Source organism: Giraffa tippelskirchi, chromosome 10 (assembly GCF_054371585.1).
Source record: "Giraffa tippelskirchi isolate mGirTip1 chromosome 10, T2T-mGirTip1v1.2.pri, whole genome shotgun sequence".
NCBI classification, from domain to species: Eukaryota; Metazoa; Chordata; class Mammalia; order Artiodactyla; family Giraffidae; genus Giraffa; species Giraffa tippelskirchi.
The window spans coordinates 77,390,023-77,402,756 of record NC_137284.1 but is presented as its reverse complement, the minus strand read 5'-3'; the positions used below and the strand labels follow the sequence as shown (position 1 = coordinate 77,402,756).

Below are 12,734 nucleotides of genomic sequence, written 5' to 3'. Positions count from 1 at the left end.
TCTATTTCTCAGCTGGCCTGGTGCCTGTGTACTCAAGAGACAAGCAGAGAGTGTTGAGACGCCTGAAAATAGACATGGAGTCCTGAGAATTGTGGGCCCACAGAGAAACACAGGCCTGTAGTTAAAAGTAAATGTTTTCTTAACGTACAGCATCAGAAAATTATCATTTTTGCTTTGGCTATATGTTTAAAGAGTTTAGACAGTTTGGATAAGCCAATTAATCTTACTCTTCACAACAAAATTTTACCTTCATGGAACTCCATATTTGGAATTTTAAGTAAATGGGAAAATACAAGTTGATGGGAAACTTACCAGAAACACATACACTAAATGATGTGATTTCCTCTTGTTTTTAGATGCTAAGTTGTGTTCAACTGTTTTGTGACCCCCCATAGACTGTAGCCCACAAGGCTCCTCTGTCCATGGGATTTCCCAGGCAAGAATACTGAAGTGGGTCGCCATTTCTTCCTCCAGCGATCTTTCTGACGCAGAGATTAAACTCACGTCTCCTGAATTGGCAGGCAAATTCTTTACCAATGAATCACCAGGGAAGCCCAAGTGATGCAATACCAGCAATTAAACATCAATTTTAAAACTTAAATTTGAGAAGGCAAGTTTTCAATTTAAAAAATGTAAAGTGACTGATAGCCTAAGTTCATGCTATTGATACTATTACATGATTCAAAGAGAAGAATAATTGTAACAAGAAGACACTGTGAAGTTCAAAGCCTTGCATATCAGGAAGTGAATTTCCTTATAATTTTGGAAAGAATGAGAACATTTTATCAATGATGGAAAATGCAGAGAGGACCACAAGTGATGACAATCATTCATCTTAAGTAGTCATTGGGTGACTCAGACCAAGATATCCACTGAGAAGATTAAAGTTTGGAGAACATGAGATAGAGGAAAAAAGAAGAATTTGATAGCTGACACCTTCTGAAACTCACAACGCAGTACGAGGTGGACAAAATTAGCAGACTGCTTTATCCTCTTACATAAAAAGGACAATTTTATGGCAGAAATACTTAGAGAAAACCTCCGAAATTCAGGGAGTAATATAGATAGCATCTTTTAAAAAAATCTTCCTTATAAAAATATGGCTTGATACCCCAGATACATTAAATAACTTAGTTACAAAAGGATTTTTCTTTTACAATTATTATGAGACACTTTTCCCAAAATATTTAATTTGCAGAAATTCCATTGGCATGTCTTTATGTCATGAAAACAGCTATTGTGAAAACTGAGGCATAATTACCAACAAAGAACACAAATATACAGAGGGATGTAGGATGTCCTAAGGTCAGGAAGCAACAGTTAGAACTGGACATAGAACAACAGACTGGTTCCAAATAAGAAAAGGAGTACGTCAAGGCTGTATATTGTCACCCTGCTTATTTAACTTATATGCAGAGTACATCATGAGAAATGCTGCGCTGGAAGAAACACAAGCTGGAATCAAGATTGCCTGGAGAAGTATCAATAACCCCAGATATGCAGATGATACCACCCTGATGGCAGAAAGTGAAGAAGAACTAAAGAGCCTCTTGATGAAAGTGAAAGAGGAGAGTGAAAAAGTTGGCTTAAAGCTCAACATTCAGAAAACCAACATCATGGTGTCCAGTCCCATCACTTCATGGCAAATAGATGGGGAAACAGTGGAAACAGTGGCTGACTGTATTTTTTGGGGCTCCAAATCACTGCAGATGGTGATTGCAGATGAAATTAAAAGATGCTTACTCCTTGGAAGGAAAGTTATGACCAATCTAGACAGCATACTAAAAAGCAGAGACATTACTTTGCCAACAAAGGTCCATTTAGTCAAGGCTATGGTTCTTCCAGTAGTCATGTATGGATATGAGAACTGGACTATAAAGAAAGCTGAGCACCAAAGAATTGATGCTTTTGAACTGTGGTGTTGGAGAAGACTCTTGAGGGTCCTTTGGACTGCAAGGAGATCCAGCTAGTCCATCCTAAAGCAGATCAGTCCTGAGTGTTCATTGGAAGGACTGATGTTGGAGCTGAAACTCCAATATTTTGGCCACCTGATGGGAAGAACTGACTCATTTGAAAAGACCCTGATGCTGGGAAAGATTGAAGTCAGGAGGAGAAGGGGACGACAGAGGATGAGATGGTTGGATGGCATCACTGACTCAATGAACATGAGTTTCGGTAAACTCCGGGAGTTGGTGACGGACAGGATGGAGTCACAAAAGTGGATGTGACTGAGCCACTGAACTGAACTGTGTTATCTCAGTTGATTAAAGCAGGTTCTTCACTTCCATATCTAGCCTTCATTTACATATCTAGCCCTTACTTCCACCATAGTTTGGCCTCAGGTCAAATAATAGGGAGGGAACACAACCCCGCCCATCAACAGAAAATGGGGTTAAAGATTTACTGAGCATGGCACCCCCCCATCAGAACAAGACCCAATTTCCCCCTCAGTCAATCTCTCCCATCAGGAAACTTCCATAAGCCTTTTATCCTTCTCCTTCAGAGGGTAGATAGAATGAAAACCACAATCACAGAAAACTAACCAATTTGATCACATGGACCACAGCCTTGTCTAACTCAATGAAACTATGAGCCATGCCTTGTAGAGCTACCCAAGACGGATGGCTCATGGTGTAGGGTTCTGATAAAACGTGGTCAACTGGAGAAAGGAATGGCAAACCACTTCAGTATTTTTGCCTTGAGAACCCCATGAACAGTATGAAAAGGCAAAAAGACAGGACACTGAAAGATGAACTCCTCAGGTTGGTAGGTGCCCAATATGCTACTGGAGATCAGTGGAGAAATAACTCTAGAAAGAATGAAAAGATGGAGCCAAAGCAACAACAACATCCAGTTGTGGATGTGACTGGTGATGGAAGTAAAGTCTGATGCTGTAAAGAGCAATACAGCATAGGAACCTGGAATGTTAGGTCCATGAATCAAGGCAAATTGGAAGGGGTCAAACAGGAGATGGCAAGAGTAAACATTAAAATTTTAGGAATTGGAGAACTAAAATGGACTAGAATGGGTGAATTTAACTCAGATAACCATTACATCTACTACTGTGGGTAGGATTCCTTTAGAAGAAATGGAGGAGCCATCAAGGTCAACAAAAGAGTCTGAAATGCAGTACTAGGATGCAATCTCAAAAACAACAGAATGATCTCTGTTCATTTCCAAGGCAAACCATTCAATATCACAGTAATACAAGTCTATGCCCTGACCAGGAATGCTGAAAATGCTGAAGTTGAATGGTTCTATGAAGACCTACAAGACCTTTTAGAACTAACACCCCAAAAAGATGTCCTTTTCATTACAGAGGACTGGAATGCAAAAGTAGGAAGTCAAGAAATACTTGAAATAACAGGCAAATTTGGCCTTGGAGTACAGAATGAAACACGGCAAAGGCTAATAGAGTTTTGCCAAGACAACACACTGGTCATAGCAAACACGCTCTTCCAACAACACAAAAGAAGACTCTACACATGAACATCACCAGACAGTCAATACGGAAATCAGATTGACTATATTCTTTGCAGCCAAAGATGAAGAAGTTCTATACAGTCAGCAAAAACAAGAACTAGGAGCTGACTGTGGCTTAGATCATGAACTCCTTATTGCCAAATTCAGAATTAAATTGAAGTAAGTAGGGAAAACCAATAGACCATTCAGGTATGACCTAAATCAAATCCCTTACGATTATACAGTGGAAGTGCAAATAGATTCAAGGGATTTTAGATCTGATAGACAGAATGTCTGAAGAACTATGGATGGAGGTTCATAACAATGTACAGGAGGCAGGGCTCAAGACCATCCCCAAGAAAAAGAAATGAAAAAAGGCAAAATGGTTGTCTGAGGAGGCCTTATAAATAGCTGTGAATAGAAGAGAAACAAAAGGCAAAGAGAAAAGGAAAGATATATCCACTTGAATGCAGAGTTCCAAAGAATAGCAAGGAGAGATAAGAAAGCCTTCCTCAGTGATCAGTGCAAAGAAATAGAGGAAAACAATAGAATGGGAAAGACTAGAGATCTCTTCAAGAAAATTAGAGATACCAAGGGAACATTTCATGCAAAGATGGGCTCAAGAAAGGACAGAAATGGTATGGACCTAACAGAAGGAGAAGATATTAAGAAGAGGCGGCAAGAATACACAGAAGAACAATACAAAAACGATCTTCATGACCAAGATAATCATGATGGTGTGATCACTCACCTAGTACCAGACATCCTGGAATGTGAAGTCAAGTGGGCCTTAGGAAGCATCACTACGAACAAAGCTAGTGGAGGTGATGGAATTTCAGCTGAGCTATTTCAAATCCTAAGAGATGATGATGTGAAAGTGCTACACTCAATATGTCAGCAAATTAGGAAAACTCAGCAGTGGCCACAGGACTGGAAAATGTCAGTTTTCATCCCAATCCCAAAGAAAGGCAATGCCAAAGAATGCTCAAACTACTGCGCAATTGCACTCATCTCACACAGTAGTAAAGTAATGCTCAAAATTCTCCAAGCCAGGCTTCAGCAATATGTGAACCGTGAACTTCCAGATGTTCAAGCTAGATTTAGAAAAGGCAGAGGAACCAGAGATCAAATTGCCAACATCCGTTGGATTATCGAAAAAGCAAGAGAGTTCCAGAAAAACATCTACTTCTGCTTTATTGACTATGCCAAACCCTCTGACTGTGTGGATCACAACAAACTGTGGAGATAACACAATGCACCATAGGAAACAGTGGCCTGGAAAGCAGTGGTCTGGTTTCCTATCTTTTATGACCTTACCAAGTCATTTAAACTTCCCCGTCTCTGTTTCTCCTTTGTACAATGATAATCTTAAACTAGACGATCTGAAATCTCCCGAATCTATGCTTTCATTTTGCTTATGGGTGAATTTTCAAATTCAAAGTAAGCTATTTTTATACTTACATACAAAGTGTTACACTTTTCATCTGAAAGTAGTCATTAAAAAAATCTTCAGTAACCTGTGATATTCGTAACAAAAAAGTTTCACCCTGTATGCGCACATGATATTCCAAATTTGATTTCAGTTAACAGTTTCGTTAAAAGCAGACTTCCAACTATACCCCTATAGTTCATACAAATAATTTTTCTATTTTCCACCTCCCTGTTGAAACTATCATTATAACAAGAAAACTGCAACACACAGGAAAGACTTCCTACAATACTAGAATTTCCAGTCATTTGAGACTACAGAGGTACAAAAATGTCTGGAACATACACTGTTTTAGTTACCGAAATTTCAGTGTGACGCTTCCAAATGTGGCCCAGTTTAGGGACTGAGCTTACCTTCTCTTGAAGAAAGGGAACCCACATGCAGTCCACCAGTTCCTGGCGATACTGTTGTGTAAAGGATCCCACATAAGACACGTATGCTGCCGTAAGGAGAACATCTCCACAGAGCGTCTTCTCTTGAGCTTCAAAGGATTTAATAGACTGGCCCCAGCGAATCTTCTCTGACTGCAAAGTGAGGAGCAACTCAAGAAACATTTAATGTAATTACCTTATACCTCGGTTTAAGTCTAGGTCACTCTGCACAGCCTTGAGAAGGAACAGAACATGACTGGGTGGTATAACTATGCTGATCATTCATTCATGTGAACCCAGTATTATGAAGGCACTCTCATTCTCTCGTCAGTGACATTTATGGGAATATGACATTAGATCTTTAACATCCTCTTTTTGTTGGATGCCCTAACTCTTCAGTTACGCTTGACGTCCTTCTTAAAAGGCTGATGGTCACTCTCTTGTCCCTCTCCACGTACAGGACCAAGAGCTGCGGCCAAGCCTGACTGACATTGGATTTTCATGGCAGCTTGGCTGTTCACCATCATTTTTGCTTTTCAGCAATGGTACTATACCTCCCTCGGCAAACATCCTCTTAAACATACCAGCCATGGGAGGATTATAGAAAATGGAAAGTGACAAATACTAGTTATGTTAATCATTTAAAACATAAAGCTTAAAAGAGCCATCTTACTAGAATTCTATTAATTAAAGAATAGTGCTGGTAGTTACTAAATGTGGGTTATTTCTGCAATATAATTACTCAATCAGTGGAACAACTTACAGCCCATGTAAAAAGAAGGAAACTAGAAGGATTCACTAGCTTTGAAGACAGTATGCTCAAAGGATGCTGTTCAACTCCTATCTACATGACTAGACATTTAAAATCTGATTTCCAGGTTAAGTATGTAGAGCCCTTAATATTGGATTTGAATAAAACTGCAATAAATATCTATGGATTGACTGAACTGCAGGACACTTCACTAATTCATCTGGTTTCAATGCATGCTAAAATTTAATACCACATTCTAAGAATATGTAAATTAATAGGAGCTGCAGAAGTAAAACCAGCAAAATGTTGGCAAAAACAATGAAGAACCCTCTGGAAGAATTCAGCTTTACTCATGAAAGAGGGGAGACCACAGAAAGCAAAAATAATTTATGTCAGAGCAAATTGCAATACTAGCTCCCTGCAAGCCATCACAATACCCTCAGCACTGAGGTAATGAAACTAGCAGGTGACAACGGTTATGAAATCTATTTTAAGATAGTCTGCTTTGCTCGGTAAAGATCACTCCAAGTTAGCTCTATAATTAAACACTAGGCAACTTCAACTCCCTTGCCTTCTTTATAGAATTCATTACTTTCCTTCCTCAGCTATAGATAATATATCCATTAATTTTGAAGAAGAATCTCTCATTTGCCTTCCCTCCAACTTTGTTGTCTTTGGTTAGTAAATGATAAACAATAAAGGGCACCCACCTCATTCTCCAAAACAGCTTTGAAACTTGAAGATTTACTAAACGTAGACTTATCGGCGATTGAAATCGTCAATAATTTCACTATACCACCCACGCAACATAAATCATTACTGACACTGGCTAACAAGGGTTTAAGAATTGGAACATGTCCTGTAATAAATTTCTAGACAGTTAAAAATCACTATAATTTTATTCTAATGCATTATAGATTGCCTGTAATGTCATCCTGGCTGGGGTGACCCATTTCTAATTTTGAACAGCTGTTAGCTCTGGAGTTAGTTAATGATTAAATATAAATTGCCTGATTTATTAGTCTGAATGGTTGAGACTATAGCTTCCAGGTCAATGTTATATAGACAAAATCATCAGTCTTGGTGTTTTTCAGAAGTTAACTGTCTCCTGTTCTAGTCAGTAAGAATTTATCCTCAAAGGAAAAGGTCTGACATCTTCAATTAATCTTTTAAAAATATACATATATACATATATGTATTTTTTGTTAGTTAACATTATTCAGCCATTTTTCCTCTCCTTTTCTAAATCATAATCTAAATCATCATGAATAAATAAAGACTTTGGAAGACATTGCTGTGTGCTAGAGATACAAGGTAGCAAGATACAAGGCCTGTTTTTCCCTTGATAAAACTTTCAGACATTCTCTACTTCAAGTAAGTCTAATTAAATGGCACTTCCTCTTTTCCATAGGTACCTTATAAATGGTAAACCCTTCACACTGCCTAAATCTTATCACTTCAAATGGAAGCAGGTATAAACTCTACTAGAAGCTTGCATAATTTCTCAACGGATCTAAGAAAAATGAATCTTCAAAGGGCTCCAGAAGTTTTTTTCAACACAGGAGTTCTTCCCAAACTCACCCATTCATTCATTCAACAAATATCTATCTAATAGTCCAGGGACTATTCTATATGTTTGGGATCAAGCAGTGCAGGAAACAAATGAATTTTCCTGCTTTTGAGAGCTCATAGTCTAGTTAGGGGAAAAAGACCACAAAAAATGTATATATGTTCATACATGCATGTATACAAGTGTGTGTGTCATATGATGACACATACTATGAATAAATAGTAAAGCAGAGGAAATAAAAACATTTATAGGGTGCTATGGCTGATTCTTGATGTTTGACAGAAAAACCACAAAATTCTGTAAAGCAATTATCCTTCAATTAAAAAAATAAAGTGGCAAAAAAAAAGATCTATAGAGTGGTGTGTGCGTGCATGTGTGTATTCGTGTATGTGTGTGTGTGTGTATGTATATAAGGGGCAAGGCGCATGTTTTTTAACAAAGGGAGGTCAGAGAAAATCATGTAATAAGGAGAACTTCTGGCAGATACCTGAAGGAAGTATGGGACCCAGTAATATCATTGCCTGGAAAAGTGTCAGTCACATGGAGGAAAAAGGCAAAGGCCATGGGGTAGGAGAGGGACTGGCAGGGTGAGGAAGAGTGAGCTGCCTGGTGAGGATGGAGCAGGGCAGAAGGTGGCAGAATGGAGGACAGAGATATCCAGGAGCCAGATCATGGAGGGTCCTGCAGGCCTGGCAAAGCCTCTGGACTATATTTTGAGTGAGACAACTAGTTATTGGAGAATTCTGAGAGAGCAGTAACATGAGTGGACTTAGTTTTTCTAACAACATCACTGAGCGGCTCTAACGGGTGCGGACCCTGAGGGTAATGGTGGAGGCTAGGGCGATGCTCCAGCGGGGAGATGCTGGAGGCCTGGACCAGCTTGGAGAGGTGAAGGTGCTGAGAATGCTGGGATTCTGAATGGATTCTGAAGGGCGAGCCAGGACAGTATGCTGCTGGACTGAATATGGGTGTGAGGAAGAAAGCAGTAAGTCAAGAGGGATTCTAGAGCTTTGGGCCATAACAACTAGAAGAAAAGACAAGCAGTTATTGAGACTGAACAGAGAGAGTGGATCTAGCAGAAGGAGGAGTGAGTTTACATATAATAAACTATGAGTTTCAGAGGGATAATGGGTTTAAATTTGTAGTAAATTTAAATTAGATTGTTAAAAGTCTACTTATAAGAAATTAGGCCAGCCTCAGCCATCCTAACTTACATTTCTCCTTTCTTGGTGAGAGAACTCTGATTCTGAAAAGACTGTTACTGTGTCCAGTGCCCTGGGATGAACTGGCTAAGTCGATTATGATCACCCTATTTCCCACATTCCCTGCCTTCTTTGCATCTATCCATGGTCACTCTAGTTCTGGCTAAACAAACAAGTGCTTTAGGTAAGTCTGCTTAAGGGGCTGCCTTAAGCAGAAAACTTGTTTTTGTTATAAAAGGAGAAAAATCTAGCTGCTACATATTCTTCTCTCCTGCCTGAACCTGAAGGAGTAGCATCCATCTGGCACATGGCTGTAAAATATGTGAGGGTGAAGAGACACGTGCTCTGACAGCAGCAGAAGGCTGCAGACAAGTCAGGGGTCTGATCACTCATTCCCCGAAATGACAATGATAATGGCCTACCTCTGCAATTTTTTTTTAATATGTGAAAAATAAACTCCCTTCTGTTTAAGCCACTGTGAAGCAACGTTTCTAGTGCCTTCAGCTAGATGCATGTCTAATACTGCGATTCTATATTTTTAGGTAGCACTTAAAAATAAGAGTTTTGAGATTCATATATCACGAAATTCACCCTTTCAAATCTTCAGTTGAGTGGGTTTTAATATATTCAAAGATTCGTGTCATCATCCCAAATAATTTTAGATTATTTAGATAATTTTTTATCTGAAATTATTTAGATAATTTTAATTCTCTCACACAATAGAGAAACACATACCCATCAGCAGGCACTCTCAAGTTCCTGCCCCCTTGTCCAGTATAAATGAGTCTTATTCCCCTTTTTGTTGTTGATTCCATGTTTAGTCAGTCATTGTTGAGAGCAAATAAGGATAAAATCCCCCAAAGCTGATTCTTAATATTTTGATTAGAATTTTGGAAGAAAAGGTTAACTCACCTCAAGTTCCCTCACAAGTTTGTTGGCTAGTTCAATAGTTTTGTTGGTTTGGTTCACCTCTTCTTGACAGCGAACTTTCTCTGCTATTGCCTTTTCAAATGAATCTCTGAGTCTGCTCAGATTTCGATTCAAATCCTTAAAAAAAAAAAAAAGAGTCAAAATTAACTTCTGAGCTATTTTTAGGTAAAATGCAAACATTACAACTATCTTAAAACTCCTGTTACCTTAAGGTAAATGAAACAAACTTCCTTCCCTCCTTTGCCCCTTGAGCACACATACGTTTTGGGAGAAGATGAAAGGTTGGTGATAATAAATGCATCAGGGCAACCATGCAGTCTTTCTCTCTTCCTCCCACACTGGGCAGAGTGCAGACAGCGATCTGGACAAGTGGACGTGCCCTGCTGACTCTAATACACTCTGAGTGCCCAGTCCCCTCACTCGTGCCTAAGCCTCAGCTTCCCTATATTAATGATGAAGGTCACCTTTCTGTTCACTCTGCTGACTTCTCTTTCCACTTCTCATTGGTCCATAATTCAGGCAATGAAGAGGCGTGTTAATTATTGAGCCCCTTTAGATCTCAGTACCCTGGCCTGGGTTGGCCAACCAGATTTTCTCTTCTGGAAACTTGGGATTGCAAAACTGAGGTATGTCACTGTCTTCAGCATTAAAAGACCTGGAAGATGTGTATATTTGGGAGGGCTTCATTTAGGGAGGGACCATCTTTCACCAGGGGCACAGGAAAGCAGGAGAAACCATTCCAGAGAAAGAGAAAGAATGAAAAGGTAGCAAGGGGAGAAGTCACATGGCCCTAAACACGTTCTTGACAGCTTCCCACTTCCTGGATCTTGTTCCTCCAGAGACCAAGTCACACAATTTTTTTCCCTCAGAGTGCCATGAGTATTCCTGGTCTCCATTTTGGCTTAAGGTTTCCTAAGTGGGTTTCTAGTTTGTACAGCTAAAGGAGACTTGACTAAGGGAGCAAATACTTGGGAGACTCCCTAGTATAGCATCTTGCTACCTGCAAGTTCTAACAGTCCTAAATGAGATTTTTAACACTGTGCTTATAAATATGTGCAAAATTCCAAGAGACTTTAATAATCAAATTTGTAGAACATACCCTATTTATAGAGACTGTCAGTATTTGTCTATGACCCAATTATTACATTATTATTTAACTTATATCATTAAAGTAGTACTTCTTTTAAAAAATATATATCATATTTAAGATTTACATATGAAATAATGCAAAAATTGTGAGAAATGGTGGAGATATCACACATCTTCAGTTAGAAATCAGGTCAAAATAAATAATATAGAGAGTTATATTTTATTAAAAGCACTTATGGTTTTATAGGGCTTCCCAGGTGGCACAGTGGGTTCCCTGATAGCTCAGTTGATAAAGAATTCCCCTGCAATGTAGGAGACCCCAGTTCAATTCCTAGGTCGGGAAGATCTGCTGGAGAAGGGATAGGCTACCCACTCCAGTATTCTTGGGTTTCCCTTGTGGCTCAGCTGGTAAAGAATCCACCTGCAATGTGGGAGACCTGGGTTTGATCCCTGGGTTGAGAAGATCCCCTGGAGAAGGGAAAGGCTACCCACTCCAGTATTCTGGTGTAAGAATTCCATGGACTGTATAGTCCATGGGGTCACAAAGAGTCCAACATGACTGAGCAACTTTCACTTTCACTTTTCACTTTTAGGTGGCACAGTGGTAAAGAACCCTCCTGTCAATGCAGGAGACACAAGAGGAGCAGGTTCAATCTCTGGGTCAGGAAGACCCACTGGAGGAGGAAATGGCAACCCACTCTGGTATTCTTGCCAGTAAAATCCTATGGACAGAGGAGCCTGGAAGGCTACATTTCATGGGGTCGCAAGAGTTGGACATGACTGAATGTGTGCACATAAATACAAACACACACACACACACACAGTGCATGGTTTTATAAAATACAGAAGCTGATCTTAGCTCTGGTATCAGACACCTGAGTTCATATCTGGATTCTGCTATCAGCTAAGCAGCCTCAAGGTGGACCGTGTACTTAAGCTCTCTATGCTTCAGTTTCATCAGTTGGACATGACTGAAGTGACTTAGCATGCATGCAAGCATCATCTGAAAAATGAAATAATGTCACCCATTTCATAGAGTTGACCTAGGTATACACAGACCTAACAGAAGCAGAAGAGACTAAGAAGAGATGGCAGAAATACACAGAAGAACTATACAAAAAAGGTCTTAATGACCCAGATAACCATGATGGTGTGGCCACTCACCTAAAGCCAGACATCCTGGCATGCAAAGTCAAGTGGCCCTTAGGAAGCATTAATACAAACAAAGCTAATGGAGTTCACAGAATTCCAGCCGAGCTATTTAAAATCATAAAAGATGATGCTGTTAATTTGGAAAACTCAGCAGTGGCCACAGACCTGGAAAAGGTCAGTTTTCATTCCAATCCCAAAGAAGGCCAATGCTAAAGAATGTTCAAACTACTGCATAATTGCACTCATTTCACATGTTGGCAAGGTAATGCTAAAAATCCTTCAAACTAGGCTTCAACAATTATGTGAACCAAGAACTTTCAGATGTACAAGTTGGATTTAGAAAAGGCAGAGAAACCAGAGATCAAATTGCCAACACCCATTGGATCATAGAAAAGCAAGGGAATTCCAGAAAAACATCTACTTCTGCTTCATTGACTATGTTAAAGCCTTAGACTGTGTAGATCACAACAAACTGTGGAAAATTCGTAAAGAGATGGGAATACCAGACCACCTTATCTGCCTCCTACAAAACTTCTATGCAGGTCAAGAAGCAACAGTGATTTCTGCCCAGTGCTCTGAATGTCAAAGTGAAGAAATTCAATGAAGCGCGGGTAAACGGCGGGAGTAACTATGACTCTCTTAAGGTAGCCAAATGCCTCGTCATCTAATTAGTGATGCGCATGAATGGATGAAGGAGATTCCCACTGTCCCTACCTAC

The 12,734-nt window shown here is 39.6% G+C and overlaps 1 protein-coding gene across 5 annotated transcripts in view; it reads right to left on the bottom strand.

Moving 5' to 3' along the window:
- Positions 1–12,734, bottom strand: part of DNAH11 (dynein axonemal heavy chain 11) — a 364,135-nt gene that overhangs the window by 106,714 nt on the left and 244,687 nt on the right. For 3 of the 5 annotated variants that reach the window (XM_081536384.1, XM_081536385.1, XM_081536388.1), the window contains 2 exons: positions 9,758–9,892; positions 5,305–5,475 (listed from right to left, as the gene is read on the bottom strand). In XM_081536384.1, coding sequence (XP_081392510.1) covers positions 5,305–5,475; positions 9,758–9,892 — 306 coding nt within the window. Of the gene's footprint in view, positions 1–5,304; positions 5,476–9,753; positions 9,893–12,734 lie in introns of all 5 variants that reach the window. The other 2 variants (XM_081536387.1, XM_081536386.1) reach the window with 1 other exon arrangement.